The sequence below is a fragment of the Pimephales promelas genome, chromosome 15 (assembly GCF_988280905.1).
Source record: "Pimephales promelas chromosome 15, fPimPro1.hap1.1, whole genome shotgun sequence".
Classification (NCBI taxonomy): Eukaryota; Metazoa; Chordata; class Actinopteri; order Cypriniformes; family Leuciscidae; genus Pimephales; species Pimephales promelas.
The window spans coordinates 10,457,255-10,474,621 of record NC_142783.1 but is presented as its reverse complement, the minus strand read 5'-3'; the positions used below and the strand labels follow the sequence as shown (position 1 = coordinate 10,474,621).

Below are 17,367 nucleotides of genomic sequence, written 5' to 3'. Positions count from 1 at the left end.
GATTATTGTAATATGTAATGAGAACATTTGGTTTAATCACTGAAACACAACAATATGATCTTCTTTCAGTTTAGTACTTTTAACAATCAGTTCATCCAACAGCAAACAATGCAAGATACATGTTTCAAATCGGCCTTAGAAGTGCTGAAATGAATATGCTACAGTACTATAAAAGACAGATTACACAGTTTTACTGTAACATTAGGCAATACAATTACAGTACCCAACATTTACATAATCTATAATTTCCAAATATCCATCATATATGTAATCAAGTGAAGGATCAATGAAGACATCCTCTACAATTTACAGTATATAGTGGCCAATTGTGTGAAATCAATTAGCTAAAACGAGTAATCATCAGGTGTGGTTACATGTCATTTAAATATTCATACAAACACACATTTTATTTCTGTAGTTCTCAAAATCCATATACTGTATATTGCTGAAATGAAACTCTATAGGTTTAACAAATGATTAATTGACTAACTATTAAGATCTGTTGGATTAAATAATAGACAAAAGTATTAAACTGAACAAAAAGAGATGCAAATCAAAAGTTTGATAGTAAGAGCTTTATGAAAGGCAGTTACTGTGAATGAAACAATAATGTAGATGAAACACTTATTTTGTGTTGTGAAAAGGATACTTTGTGATGGTGTGAATTGTACTAACACAGTTGAAAACATGATGAAATGTTTGAAAAAAGTGCACTTTTGATGATCTGTTGTGATATTAGCACTAAGCGTTTTGAAAATGTACACCTTACTTGTGAAAATAGTACCAAAGCGAATAAAAAAAACTGTAACTAAGGGTTATTGGGAACACCATACTACTACAGTAATACTGTGTTTGACCCCCTTTTGCCTTTTTTTTTTTTTTTTTTTTTTTTGCTTTTACAATTTCCATTACATTTCCATGATCAGAAAGGAGCAGATGGAAAAATAATATTCTTATATTTATCTGCCCTCTTTATAGACATCAATAGTAGATGGCATTACAGTAACATTGTTCCCTCCACCATCACCTAAAATTTATTAACATAAATAATAGATGGCATTAGCACCACCCAAAATATATTAACATACATAATATATGTCATTAGCACTGTTCCCTCCCTCCACCATCCCCCATTCTCCAACATATCTAATATTTATTTAAACTTTTATACATTTATATATTGACCATATACAGTTCAATTAAAATTTCAGTTTGATATAATTCAAGTTGTTTCTTTTTATATCTCTTTTTAAATTCCAAAATATTTTTACAACTTTTTACGTAAGTTTTTCATTAGAAGATTCTTTACTCCAGCAACAGACAAACACATTTGTTTCAGATTTGTTCATTTGCTATTAGATGTTTAAAGTCATACGGCCGTCTGTGATTTCCATCTTCAGAAGTACAAACAAATAACTTTTGTAAGTCATGTGGAAGAGCTTTGCTTCTAGCTTTAAACATCACTAATAAAGTTTGTAATTCAGCAATATATTTAAATTTTAATAATCCTGACCTAATAAAGAGTGGATTTGTGTGGTCTCTATATCCTGCTTTAAAAATAATGCGAATGGCTCTTTTCTGTAAAATAAATAGAGGCATAGTGTTACTGTGATATATTTCCCCATATTTCTGCACAATAGTTTAAATAGGGCAAAATCATTGAACAATATAATATTTTCATTGTATTATATGGTAAACTGTATTTAACCTTATTCAAAATAAATAGGCTTTTTGCCATCTTATTTTTAACATGCAATATATGACTTTTCCACGTCAATTTTTCATCTAAGTTGACTCCTAAAAATCTAATTTTAGACACCTTCTCAATATTTACATTATTTATAGATAAGCTGACTTCCTCTTTTCTTTTATTGCTGAATATCATAAACTTTGTTTTGTTCAAATTTATAGATAATTTATTTTCATTCAAACCACAATATTAGTTTATCCATTTTATCTTCAATATTATTAGCTAAAGTTTTCAAGTCATTACCTGAACTGTATAAATTTGTATCGTCTGCAAATAATTTCAGAACTGCCTTAATTCTATGAGGCACTGATTCAACAAGGTGCTGAAAGCATTCTTTAGAAATGTCAGCCCATATTGATAGGATAGCATCTTGCAGTTGATGGAGATTTAAGCTCCCGTTCCACCACATCCCGAAGATGCCCTATTGGGTTGAGATCTGGTGACTGTGGGACCATTTTAGTACAGTGAACTCATTGACATGTTCAACAAACCAATTTGAAATGATTCGAGCTTTGTGACATGGTGCATTATCCTGCTGGAAGTAGCCATCAGAGGATGGGTACATGGTGGACATAAAGGGATGGACATAGTCAGAAACAATGCTCAAGTAGGCCGTGGCATTTAAACGATGCCCAATTGGCACTAAGGGGCCTAAAGTGTGCCAAGAAAACATCCCCCACACCATTACACCACCACCACCAGCCTGCACGGTGGTAACAAGGCATGATGGATCCATGTTCTCATTCTGTTTACGCCAAATTCTGACTCTACCATCTGAATGTCTGAACAGAAATCGAGACTCATCAGACCAGGCAACATTTTTCCAGTCTTCAGCTGTCCAATATTGGTGAGCTCTTGCAAATTGTAGCCTTTTTTCCTATTTGTAGTGCAGATGAGTGGTACCCGGTGGGGTCTTCTGCTGTTGTAGCCCATCCGCCTCAAGGTTGTGCGTGTTGTGGCTTCACAAATGCTTTGCTGCATACCTCGGTTGTAACGAGTGGTTATTTCAGTCAAAGTTGCTCTTCTATCAGCTTGAATCAGTCGGCCCATTCTCCTCTGACCTCTAGCATCAACAAGGCATTTTCGCCCACAGGACTGCCGCATACTGGATGTTTTTCCCTTTTCACACCATTCTTTGTAAACCCTAGAAATGGTTGTGTGTGAAAATCCCAGTAACTGAGCAGATTGTGAAATACTCAGACCGGCCCGACTGGCACCAACAACCATGCCACGCTCAAAACGTCTTAAATCAACTTTGTTTCCCATTCTGACATTCAGTTTGGAGTTCAGGAGATTGTCTTGACCAGCACCACACCCCTAAATGCATTGAAGCAACTGCCATGTTATTGGTTGATATATATATATATATATACACATATATATATATATATATATATGTGATTTAATGTAATGTGAAATGTCTGCCTCTATAAGAACCAAAAGACAAAACGCATGGTTTTTCCATTTTCCGTTTATTGGAAAGTAGGATTGAGAATAAGAATATTAATAAACTTCTTTTCTAACCTTTGCAGTGAAATACAGTATTTAAACTACATTCTTTATCTATTGCCCAAAAATACAGCGATGTATAGCTATAAGTATAGTCAAGTAAGTATAGTCAAAACTTCTCACTTAGTGAACAAAGAAGAATTTTTTTTTTTTTTACACATTACAATATGAGGGTAGACATATGCTTCTACTAATAGAAACGTTACTAGTTTGGCATAGAAATGCCATACACCAAACCATTTCTATGAACACAGGTGGACTGGTTCCCAATGTAAACCCCTCTGTTGAACAATCAACTCTAAGGGTCTGAAACATTTAATAACACAGTGCTAATACTTCATTAAAGCACAAAACAAGCCATTGATATACAGTTCATTGTGGTTAGAAATTATTAATGCATAACATAAGGCCACTTTTGTGGCTGACGATGAATTTATTGTAATAATTTACATGTATTAATAAGAAATGCCACATTTTTGTATTATTATTGTTCATCCTCTTTCAATGAAACACATTCACGCAACAAATCCATATACACACCTCTAAACCGCTGGCTGCCAGTGTTTGAACTCCACAATCATATTCATAGCACCAATAGCTCCTCCTGTGATTATAGTTTATGTAATAGGTAAAGAGGTATGCTCATTGTCCAGGATATTGTTCTTTATTGGAGTATACTACTAAATACCCGTACACTACCTTACAATTCCCGATTTGCTGAGGGAGCTGAGAAGTTTACATTAATATTGCCTTTAATGCTCATCTTGAATATCAGAAGATGAGCTGACGGGTCTGATGACAGACCAGGGTTCCTGATGATGCCTTGGTTAAACCTTGATGATGCTAAGGGAGGACGATGTCCTTTGGAACTACAAAAGAGTAAAAATGGTTAGAAATTAGAAAAGAATATCAATAAAACACTGAGGCAAGAACTGCTATATGTCTATTTTTACAGCAATCACGTGAATTTTCCATAACACTTTACAATAAGGTTACATTTGTTGACAATAAACTGACAATTAAAATATTTCTAAAGCTTTTAACAATTTTAGTCAAGGTTAATTTCAACATTTGACCAACATTTGACTAAAAGTTAATCTGTTAATATTATTTATAATTGACATGAGCAGACATGAACTCACAATGAATGCATTTTTTTGCATTTATGCTATAACTTCTGCTATAAGATTAATACATACTGTAGCAAATGTACTGTAAACTGTATTAAAGGTTGGTTAATGCACACCTAATGCATGAGTGTAGCTTGCGAGTTGCGACTGGAAGATACTATGTTATAGTTTTACAAATATATGATTTTTTCAACTTGAAAGTAAATATGTATATAATATGTCTTTTTAAGTCGTTGTTTTTTAAAAATAAATTAATAAACAGTTATGCTGTGATGCATTTGCATTTAGAAGATAACAACAGATGTCTGTTTTAAAGTCATTTTTCACTCCTTTATTTGCTTAATAAAAAAATTAAATATTATATATATATATATATATATATATATATATATATATATATATATATATATATATATATATATACATAGCCCTTACAAGTAATCTACAAGTGATGCATCTGGTTAAAATAACCTAAATTTGACCATATATAAGCTATAGAAAAGCTCAAATGTGCTGCAAATGGTGAATTTCTAAAGCAAAAGCCCAGATGTCAAGCTATACGCCCATGACCTAATGTTAACTAATGGGACCTTATTGTAAAGTGTTACCAAATTTTCTGCATATGAAATACCCGTATGATATTGTCAAATTATGCAGTGTACAGTATTTTATAACACAATGAAACATGCAATAATCAAACATACAGTTACAGCATGTTTCTACATTGACATCCTTTGGAAAGTATAGCCATGTATTTTGAGAGAATCAAATATTTTATTTTGTGTACTTATGGACGATAAGAATAAATATCGCAATATTATCATAGACTTCCTTATTTAACCTTACAGTATCCCAATGTGATGAGTCAATCAAGAGTAATTTAAGGTGTGATTTTTAACATCTCTGCATGATTTGATAAGACTATAGAGTTCAGACATACAGTTTTTACATAAAACTGAATTTAAAAATGCTAAATCATTTTATTTGATTAATATTTGCTGAATGCATAACACTTTCAACACTTTATAATACAGTAATAAAGTACTTAAAATTATTTGTGTTTATAGTTAACTATAGTCTTTGTTTATAATATACTATTTGGATAGGATATATATGGATGTTTAATAAGCTCATATGCAAAGAGTTGTCTTTTAATGAACAGTTTTTCAATCCAGTAAAGTTATTGGTTATTATGGGTAAACAGAACTTTCTCACTTTAGATTAGGTCACAGAAAATCATCCTTTCTTGGACATAAAATACAAAAATATTAAACATCAGTTAGGGTTAGGATACAAAGCATAAAAGCTAACATGATCTAACTCTTTACAAGCTAATTAAACAATAATTTGTAAATTACAGTGACTGAAGAACTGTATAGTTTATAGTTTACTATTCAATACTTTTATCCCTTAAAAATAATAGTTGATCACCCAAATTTTAAAGGTTTTTCTTTTCACCCCCTGTAATAATAGCTTGAATGTAACTACACCCTTGCTCATTTACAATCCACAGACCCATGAATATGCTAATTCGGCCAACTTACTGAGGTAAACGCTGCACAATGGTATCACTCTTTACAACGTCGGACACTTAAAGGTAATACAGTAATATGATTAGCCTTTTGCTTGACCTTATCAAACAGCTAATTCACAAGATGTAAACAACACTGGTCCAGAAGCACTTCCTGTTTCAGTTTTTTAACACTACACATAAAAGCTGGGATAAAATACAACCAACAGAACATTTAAAACTGAATTAAAGGGTTAAACAAACATCTTTAAGATGTTTTCTTTACATGTGAAATAAAGAAAACAGTTACAAACTGAAACAGGAAGTGTTTCTGGACCAGTGTCGTTTACATCTTGTGAAATGGTCTATACCAGGATAGCATGGCTTCTCTTCAAATTCTCCTGCTTCACAGCATGATATGAAAAACCCAGCGGGCACGTTGACGTGATTGGTTACAAGTTTGTGACATCATAAACACCAGCGATTTCAAACCGCATTTTTTAGTCTGTCTTTAGTTCACTGCTGTTTTAAAGAGAAACTAGTCAACAATGGTGTTGACTTATGAATATGCGCAGCACATGGTTTGTCTTAAAGCATAATAAAAACACCACATAGACACATAAACAACATTGATTTTTACCACAGGGGGACTTTAAGTACCCCCACAACCCCATCAATAAGACCCCCTTCATTGACACTATTAAACCAACAAATCAATGTTGTGGGTAAAAAAGACTGGACAAAATACACATTTTAAATTTTAATATTTTAAATACAACATTTGATGGAAAACAAACACTTATTTAAAAATAAAAAAGACATGAAATTACCACTATAACCAGTAGATGCGACAGAGCAGAACTTATTTCCATTCCCTAATATTGTTTTTTTCCCTCTTTTTTCTTTTAAATTTATATTTAGACATTATAAAACCAAAAAAAAAACTTACGTTTTATCAAAGTTTATCAGTTTTTGTACTGAAGTAGCCTTACAAAGTCTCATGAAAAAAAAACTGTTCTTAAATTGACTGGCAATAAATTGGCGATGAATTACACAAAGGGTAAAACGAGTGCTTTTTTTTTAATCACTGAATCAATGAAACCCGTTTTAATCAATGAAACTAACTAAAGTGCGCACTAAATGTCTAATTCAACGTTGCATTTGCGCTTTGTTCGTTATAATGCGTTAGGTTTGTCAGCATGTAGAACTTAAACTGGCACTAAACAGAAATTTATTTGAGGAATATCAGGTGGATTCTCACAACTAGTAACTTAAACACTTCTGATTGGACATAACTTTCAACAGACATGCCAGTAATTGGCTACAATACTCAATGCTGCAAAATCACGTTGTGACCCATTTGCAGCGACTAATGCGCTTGGTGCGATTGACGGTGTTCCTGGCATATGCCTATTCCGCCAATGCAGAACAAACCAAGCTGAGTCTAAATCGCGTACTCCCTGGAACCTGCACACGTACCCCACCTAGGGTACACACACCCGGTGTTGGGAATGACTGGTGTAGATAATGCAGTATTCCATTGGAAACAACAGTCAGGGTTGCCAGGTCCCAGAAAAATTTCCAGCCCAAAGCCGACTCAAACCCCGCCCAAAAGGAATGAAAACCAGCCCAATTTACCCCCGTCCAATCACAGTCGAAAGCTGCGGGATTCCCATAAAGGTCCTTAATACATGTTTTGATTTTGTTAATTCTATGGTTTAAATCTTATGTAGATGATTATAGCCAGACATGTTTATATGTATTTGTGCTTATTTAATTATTTAATCTGTATTTTATCCCTCTTCAGTAACTACTTTTTTAAACGTTGCTACTGTTAATTCTTCTTTTACTCTGTCTATTGTAATTTTCGGCACTTGGCATGATAAATTGTTTAAAATGCAAGCTATAAATATGAATGACATAGCCATCCATAAAAGTCAGGTCAAGTCCAATTTGGGCTATTTAGCTCTTTTCACAATACACATCATCTCAAAGCAGCTTTACAGAAAATCATGATGTTCATAATTTATTCATTCCTTTTTGCCTTATAGTCGCATTTAGCAGATTAAAATGCTATGTCTATAAGATATTTGCCTTATAACACGTGGTAACACTTTACAATAAAGTTCAATGGTTAACATTAGTTAACGTGAACTACTGAACAATACTTCTTCAGCATTTATCAATCTTAATTATATTATATTAAACATTTCCTAATACGTTAATAAAATCAAAGGTTGTATTTGTTAACATTAGTTAATGCACTGTGAACTAACATTGATTTTCATTAACTAACATTAACGAAGATTAATAAATCACCAGCTCTTTCCGTGGCCTTTAGGTTGCCAGGTATTCATTCCAAGGATCAACACACTTTCAATAAAAGATTGCGTTGAGAAAATCTATTTCATTTGTCTTTGTCTACAGATTTGGCGGCCACTGTACATTATACAAGTATGCGGTACATTTCCCGTAACTGCATTTTTAAAATAAGCCAATTGTGCGGGAAAGCCGCGACCCTGGCAACACTGACCACAGTGAAAGCCACAGTGTTGGTCAGTGGTGAAGGTCTCACCTTGCTGCCCAGCAGGCCTCCGTTATGGTACTCTGGGGTACTTTGGCCAGACAGCGGCTTGCTTTTCTCTTTACTGTGGTTGTTGGAATCGTTGTCTTTGATGATATCATACTGCTTACAGAAGAGCACAATCACAGCTGCAGCAAGACAGAGATCAGATTGATTACGGGGACGCAGATCTGATACGTTTAATTAAAATAAAACACTATCTTCCATCTGGATATCACAATTGAGTTTGAAAGGACAAAAGTTTTCTTAAGGTCACTGTAAAAAAACAACAACAAAGCAATACTTACATTTTTGAAATGCAGAACAGAGAAAGTTAAAATATTGTTACAGTATATTGATACTACCCTGTAAAGCCTCCATGAAAATCTCCGTGGCCTTGAAATTATAAACATGATCAATGTTTACTGATTTTCATAAAGTAAACATAAGAATAACATTTACAAGTATTATTTCAAATTGAACACTTACACTGTAAAAAAAAAATATTGTTGGTTTAACTTAAATTAACTTAAAAAATTAAGTAACCTGGTTGCCTTAAAATTTTAAGTAGATTGAACTGGAAACAGTGAGTTAATACAATGAAGGAGATTGATTTAATCATCAGAAACTCAAAATAATAAGTTATCTGAACGAAAAAAAATATTTAAGTTGATTTGACAAAAGAAAAAGTTTTTCTTTTTACTAAAAGATACTTTTAGAAAAAGTATCAAAAGTATCAAAGTATTTTTAGAGTATTAAATGTGATAAATCCAGCATTTGATGAACAGTTATTTGTGCAATAAAAACTATTACTTTGATTATAAAATAAGCATTTAAATATAGACAAATTATTGGCAGATATAAAGTGACAACTGATATTTTTATGCATTTATGTAAGTAGTCTGCTATACTGTTATAAAGATCTCATTGATTTACATTACAAGCTATCAGAATTTGATCTTTCTTTTTGGTCAAATAAATATCAGCAACTGCACTGAATTGCATATTTTTGCTCAGTTTGAGCCTCTGAACAATATTGAGAAGAGCTCCATATTCTTGTAGGCTATATCATACATTTCATATGAACCATAAAAACCTGATGTATCAAATCAGGCTTTACAGGGTTAAATGGAGGGACAAGTCAAATTATTTCCTTTGGTAAACAATATCACGAATATCATTGCAACCAGAATATTTTGGTAACACTTTACTTGAAGGGGTGTGCATAAGACTGACATGACACCTTCATTACCATGACATGACATATGTCTTGAATATGAAGTAAGGTTTATGCAAGTGTTTTTCACTCAATAATGACATTTTGAATGCAAATAAGACATTGTTTAAGATGTCTTTGTTATGACATCTTGACATAAACCAATACATCATAACCTGTCAGTGTCTTTGTCATGACAAAGTTCTGTCATGTGGTTGGTTTTGACATTGGCTGTCATGAGGCCATTATAACTGTGTGATGAATATTTTTCGTGACCTCAACTACAGTGGTACTAATTGAATTTGTCATTAAAAAGTTATAATGGGTTCATGACAGCCAATATCAAAACCAACCACCTGGTAGTTTAATGTAATATTAACCAATAAAGCTAGGTGGCTTCTTATATTTGATAATTAATCATGTTTATGACATGTTTATTGTGTTGTCTTAGTAATGTCAAGTTGTCATGACAAAGACACTGACAGGTTATGATGTAATGGTGTCATAACAAAGACATCTCAAACAATGTCATATTTGTATTAAAATGTCATAACTGAGCGAATGACACTTAATGACAGTCACAAACATGCGTAAAACCTCCTTCATATTCATAACATATGTCATGTCATGGTTATGAAGGTGTCATGTCAGTCTTATGCACACCCCTTTAAGTAAAGTGTTACCAATATTTTTTTACTTGTTTATAATGATTATGTTTAATTCAATCAAAGACAATGTCATTTACCTGCCCACATTAGTAGTACAGTCATTATGATCAGTATCTCTCCAGTCTGAAGGTGTCTGGAAATGTCTAAACCCTCAACCGCAGGGTCATCTGATCAGGTAAACAACACAACAACACGTGTTAAAGGATGAAAGAGATCATTGAAGTAATGTCAGAATTAATGATGATGTTATTTATTACCAAACTCAAGAAATTAGAACGTTTTGTGGCTTTTAGTTCATTTCCGTCATGGCAACTCTGTGACTGTTCAGCATGCCAATGGATGACATTGTTGAGTAGAAAGGATTAATGTAAGGGACAAATAGGCTATATGCACGCATAAGTTCCGCATTTGATGCAAGGCTGCTCTTCAGTTTCCAGTTGGGGACATTAAAGCGGAGGAAAACCGAGGAAACGGGATTACGGCAGAGTCTTCAAAATGTACTGTCCTACCGTCTTTGAAACGAAACTTTAATACGTTTAGATGTCATTTTATATATAGTTATGTTTACTTAATAGAATAAACAAAGAAGCATAAACAAAATGAGGGATGTCTGTTTTGTCTGTTTGTGTGACTAACGTTTCTTTAGTATAACCTTAGAGTATAAAAGCCAATATAAATTATATCTCTACGATCGGCGGAAGTAATCCAGCATCCTTAGACCTTCACCGGAAATACCACCGTGCATAGAGCCCATACACACTCAACACACTCTTGTGAGTAAGTAAGACATGCTGCTGTACAATATGGCGTACAGTACATGAATTAGCCAAATAGCAGATCTATACAGGTGGAGCTGGGGAAGGTAGAGGGTTACTGAAAGCTTGCAGCGAGCTCATTGGCTACTGAAACAGCAGGAACCAATCAGCTGTGCCCTGTAGAGAATGACTTGAGTTCATCTAGAGTTTCATGACAGAACTTTGTATGTCAGTGAGCTTTGAGCTCATCATATGCTAATGCACCACAAAAACAATTGCTGCATCCCAATTCGCATACTATCCGTCCTAAATAGTGTTCGAAAATAGAATTAGTACGTCCCAAATCGTAGTATGTTGAAACGAGTGTTTTAAAGGGACCTGGATGGTCTACTATATCCAGTCAGAATCCGAAGTGTAGATCGATGCACACTCTAATGGCTGATATTGCCCACAACCCATCGCGGGTTGAACAAGGATTCGTTAGAACTACAAACACGAGTAAAAAGTGTTAAAAAACTACAGACACGGAGGACGCGCGAGTCCCGCGGTTATGTTGAGAGGTTTAGATGAAGAGCTTTGAGTGAATAATTGTCACTGTAAAAAAAAAATATTTTCAATATTTGTTATCACAACATTTTTTCTTTTGTCTAATCAACTTAAATAATTTATTTAGTTGAGATAACTTATTATTTTGAGTTTCTGATGATAGAATTAATCGCCTTCATTGTATTAACTCACTTTTTACAGTTCAATCAACTTCAAATTTTAAGGCAACCAGGTTACTTACTTTTTTTAAGTTAAACCAACAATATTTTTTTTTTTACAGTGTAACCTGACGAAAATGAATTTATTCAAATGTTGTCCACATTATATTTCATCTGCAGCAACATTGTGAACTTTTGTAAAGATACGTTAGCAGGATGCACACAGCACGTGACAGAGCTGTCAGTTAAAGATGACGTGATAGTATGTCCCAAAGCTTTCCTACTCTTTAGCAATCACAAAAAGATTACATACTTTTAGGGCGTAGTATAAGTGAGCGAATTGGAACGCAGCAAATATTTTCCAAAGACGTAAATAAAACAAAAGCTTATTGGATTATGCTATACAAGAAAATAGATGTTCAATTTTTCTACTTCAAATTTATGAGTGAAATTGTTTTAAAGGGATAGTTCACTTTGAAATAAATTTTTGATATGTTTTATCTTACCTCAATGGCATCCAAGATGTAGGTGTCTTTGTTTCCACAGTATTTTCAATTTTGACATTTTTTGGTCAAACCGTTGTTGTCTGTCAGTCATATAATGCAGGTCTATGGGGTCCACCTCAAAAAGCATGCACAGAGAAGTCAAAATTAAACATGATTTAATGACTCGTAAATGTAAATACAAATTGATGGCCTAAGACACGAAACGAGCGGTTTGTGTGAGAAAACGAACAGTATTTATATAGTTTTTACCTCTTATTAACAGCCGTCGAACTGCTCTGAAACATATTTAGATATATCGAATTCGTCTTCCATTGCGATTTCCCGTATATCTAAATTGTTTAGTGAAAGGTAAAACTTCCAAAATCTCAGTGTAAACAATGCATGACGTAGACGCACGATAGATCACTTCCGGCGTCACATTGGAGACGGTTCAGTTCGGTTCAGTTGGACATCTGATTCAGATCAGTTCGACGGCTGTTAGTAAGAGGTAAAAACTATATAAATACTGTTCGTTTTCTCACACAAACCGCTCGTTTCGTGTCTTAGGCCATCAATGTGTACTTACATTTACAAGTCATTAAATCATCCAATCATCCAAAATCATTTCATTTTGACTTCTCTGTGTATGCTCTTTGAGGTGGGCTCCAGACATCAACGATTTGACCAAAAAATGTCAAAACTGAAAATACTGTGGAAACAAAGACACCTACATCTTGGATGCCCTTGAGGTAAGCTAAAACATATCAAAAATTAATTTCAAAGTGAACTATCCCTTTAAAGTAAATCCTACACCTTTTCTCAGTGTAAATGATTAAAAAAACCTAGCAGATACAAATAAATGAAACATGTGCTGGTTGAGTCAGTCAATACTGTCTTTCAAGAAAAAAAAAAACATGAAATGTGCTTTATAAAATGATTCACATTGTATTAATGCTGATCTAACAGACATGTTTACCTTGATCCATCATGGTCGATTGAAAATGTTCCGACTTTTTAAGCGTCCTGAAGTGAATCTTTTTGCTGGCCAGACTTTCTCCATAGAGTCCGACGGATTGGACCTGGATAATATAGTCTGTGTCTTCATCCAGATCCCAAAGTATACAAGCATGACTGGTAGTGTTCACCTCACGAATGAAACGCTGCATCAACCCGTCCTGACGCTAAAACACACACATACACACGTTTAAAGATTCATTAGAGGGCATATTTATTGCAGATATTAAACGTCAGACTCTCCCGATTGTAATAAAGGCCCGTAGGGCTGAATCTCATTGTAATAACTTTTGTTTGACCTGCTGTGAGATGGCAAAGCCAATTACGGTCTCTCCATCCAGAATATTCCAGGACACGGTGGCCGAATCTGCCCGCAGGTGTGTAACAGAGACATTGACAGGAGCAGCAGGGCGGTCTGTGAAACACAAATCACCAGCATGAATCATGTCTTAGCACAACCATCTGATGCACTCAGACATATACATACATACAACTGGAATTAAAGCTGACACATTCAATAAAAGATTCAGGCTCCATGAACGTCATATTTAAAAACATTACATTAAACATGTTACTGTTGTATGCAAAAGGGATTTTGAGAAGCTTTGTACAGTAGTATTTATAGATTTATGCTGTCTCTGCTTCCCCGAGACATCCAAGGAACAATTTGACACCGGCTCAATGAACAACTACAATAATGCAGTTCATAAATATGCAATATTTCTGTATTCAGCTGATTCACTCTGCTGGGATATTATGCAAATGAATTCTAATTTTAATTCTTCTCTTTAATGGGATAAGCGTGACTCAGTTGGTTAAAAATTACTGCCAATCCACAATGCTTTGCCAAATCTCTGACTTTCATGCGTCAAGGAGAAATATGTGTTGGACTGAAAGAGGACATGCAGTAGTTTGTGTCACACCCAACAACATATTCTTAAAATAAAAATCACAATCCAAACAATCTATAGGGAAGATAAAGACTAGTGGATTCTGACACTTTTAATCATGTTTTTCCTGAATCTGTTCGATTATAGGCACGACCTTCTGCTACATTATAACAACATGTAATCTGCTTTATATGCATGATACAAAAATGATGTGCCTTGACAATCATACAACATACCTTCAGATCAATTAGAAATTGTGGTGGTAAATAAGCTGTTTTTATTAAAGTAAAAAAGTAAAAAGTATTTTTGCAATGCTCAGATGAGGTAGAAGTAACTCCTGCACATTCATTTAATAGGTGTATAGATAACAGAAAAAGAACCTTATAATGCAAAAAAGATCAACAATTAAGGAAATGGGTTGAAGAGCAAGTTTCATTTGGTCTTTGCAAACATGTATATTTCATATATTCTAAACATTTGGCATTTTGCTGGTATCCAATAATTTCGTATATGAATTTAAAAAAAAGCTGCATGTGACATGACCCAGGTCAATCTCTAATCTCTAATACTGGAAGTCCAGATTCACATCCAAAGGCACTGGCATCTTTATTGTCTTAAGTATGCTTTCTAACCAGAGCTCATGCATAAATTGGCATATATTACTTCAAGAGGTAGATAGAAAACAATTCAATTACTGAGATGACCTTATGAATAAAACTGGCTAGAATGAAAAGTGAGAAATTTGCTCATAATCAACAGAATGTTTAACATCATTTAAACATTTTTTTTGTGAATATGCACATTATCAGTTTTGAAATAACAGGCTTAAAGGTGCTCTAATCGATGTCGGGTGACATGACTTCTTGTTGACGTTTAAAGTATTTTCAAACAAAACGGAGGCTAGATAGACCCTCCCTCCTCTTCATACGTGTCCTTGTTACAGGGCAATTATACAGTTACAGTAACTACATGTAGCCTAGTTACTATAGGGTTAGGAGGGACTAGGTTTGGTTTAGGGTTAGTTGCATGTAATTAAGGTAAATTTATAGAAATTACAGCTACACTTTATTTTAAGGTGTCATTGTTACAGTGTTTATATACAGTATGTACTAATACTTAAACTTAACTTATGTATTTAAGTAGTAATATTAAGCATAGGGTTGGGGTAGGATTAGGATTTGGTTGAGGGTTAGTTGCATGTAATTATGCATCATTTACTGTTATTACTATGGTAATTGCATGCATGTAACAAAGAAACTGTAAAATAAAGTGTTTATATAATACATATGTAAAAAAAATATGCACGAAATTATAATATGTAAAATAAAGTGCATATTGATCATAAGTGCAAATATACACCAGAAATAAATAGACATTAGTCATTACCCTAGTACAGCTATAGGGCAGCTCAAAGTGTCACAATAGAGCCCTACTATAACATCATTACACTAAACCCAATCTATGTTTCTATTTCAAAGCTAATCACGTCCTTGTAAATAATTGAGTCCCCAATAAGACCATGACTGCAACCCTGGCAAGGCAATTCAGCCAGTGTCAAACACAGTCACAGAGCTCAGCAAGAGAGCAAACATTGCGTCACTCATCCTTTTATCTTGTTATTTGCCAAGAAAAGAGAAATGTATCAAATTAGTCAATTGTGCCAAGGTCAATGCTTCATGAACATACATCAGTTTAGAAAGCACGATACGCTTTCTTGTAAGATTGTCTTATTAAGAATAAGTGCATTGAGAGAGCTGCCAGTATTTCAATTAACTGTGAACTGTGATGGTTTGGTAGTAGGCTACATGGATGGCAAGCACTTTAAAAGACTTTTAGTGCATCGGGTGTGCAAAACGAGTTCTTCAATGACTGCAATCTATTAAAAAACAAAAATAATAGATGGATCAGATCATCTTTAATACAAGAAAGCATCATACAGACCGTTATTCCACTTAAGAACATAAACCATTTATGGCACTGGCACTTAATGACATGCTCTAGCACAGGTCATTCTCTCAGCATATCTATTGGCCCATTAAATCAAAGACAACGACTAACAGAGTCAAAGGCAATTTCCTTAATGTCTTCCTCTGCTGGCTCGGGAAAGGCTTGAAAGGATTATATAACGCAGCATGCTTATGATGATCAACACATGAGCGCTCAGTTGCGTTTGATCTTTATTATTAGTCATGATTCTATAGGAACATTTATTCGACAGAAGGAACATAAGTTTACTTACTCGCCCCTGCAAAGCAGATGTGGCATCCAAACAGAAATAGAACAAGGCTCATAAAAGTGAATAGGTGAATCATATCTTCCTGAAGAGTTATTCCAGATGAGTGACGCCAATTTCCAAGGAAAAGTAACCTGAAGTTAGCATCCCTCCAATCATCACATGATTATCAACAACGCATTCTCTTTGCTACACTGGCACGACGATAAACAATCTAATAAAGCAGCAGCATCCTCTTCTTCTTCTTCAGCATCCACGCAGTCTGATGTCCAACGCACCTCAATCTGTTGCCATCCGAATCCGCGTCATAGAGAAAGAGCGAGGAAGACGCTTCCTTTTGCGATTATTTTCAGTGATTTAAGAGCCAAAGAAACCACGCTTTTTGATGTTTACAACGGAACTGGAGAATCGTCAGCCTCGCCACCAGTTACACGTTCGCTGCGCGTGCATAAGCGCGCATGGCGTCCATCACAAAGCTCGCGTTTTGCCTTTCTCACTTTATGCGCTCGCTCGTGTAAGGCGCTTTAAGAATACCAATAAATCTGCGCTGCATCGCGGGCACATGACCCACAGGTGGCCAGTTACTGATTGATTCTCAGCAGTCACTCATTCCCCTTCTATAACCGCATGACGCACGAACCTGCGCCGGGATGAATGCAGTAAAAACACCCTCACCAGATCTGTTAGACGCGAGTTATGACGCCATTTAAACTTGCACATCGATAGACCACGGCAAACATCAACATCAGGAGAATCTCTCATGAACACCGAACTGTGCGAGCAGAAGAGGCAACGTTTTGACTTGATATAGTCTAAACTAAAGACAACAAAGACATTTAAAATACTTGAATAGTTCACATGTGAGAAAAGAATAGTATTCATGATTACAGAATGGAATAGATCATTAAAGGAATAGTATTTGCAATAGTGTGTTATTTTA

General features: G+C 34.5%; 1 protein-coding gene across 2 annotated transcripts; it reads right to left on the bottom strand.

The window, feature by feature from the left end:
• Positions 1 to 3,203: 3,203 nt before the first annotated feature.
• On the bottom strand, positions 3,204 to 17,119 carry fndc4b (fibronectin type III domain containing 4b). 2 transcript variants are annotated; one of them, XM_039674337.2, is made up of 6 exons: positions 16,434 to 17,119; positions 13,604 to 13,719; positions 13,267 to 13,471; positions 10,424 to 10,513; positions 8,475 to 8,611; positions 3,204 to 4,128 (listed from the first exon to the last, which is right to left on the bottom strand). In XM_039674337.2, the coding sequence occupies exons 1-6, from the start codon at positions 16,504 to 16,506 to the stop codon at positions 4,087 to 4,089; spliced, it is 663 nt and encodes a 220-aa protein (XP_039530271.2). In that variant the 5' UTR covers positions 16,507 to 17,119; the 3' UTR covers positions 3,204 to 4,086. The 2 variants fall into 2 exon arrangements, with proteins under 2 accessions (XP_039530271.2, XP_039530278.2); XM_039674344.2 differs by lacking the exon at positions 10,424 to 10,513.
• Positions 17,120 to 17,367: the final 248 nt, after the last annotated feature.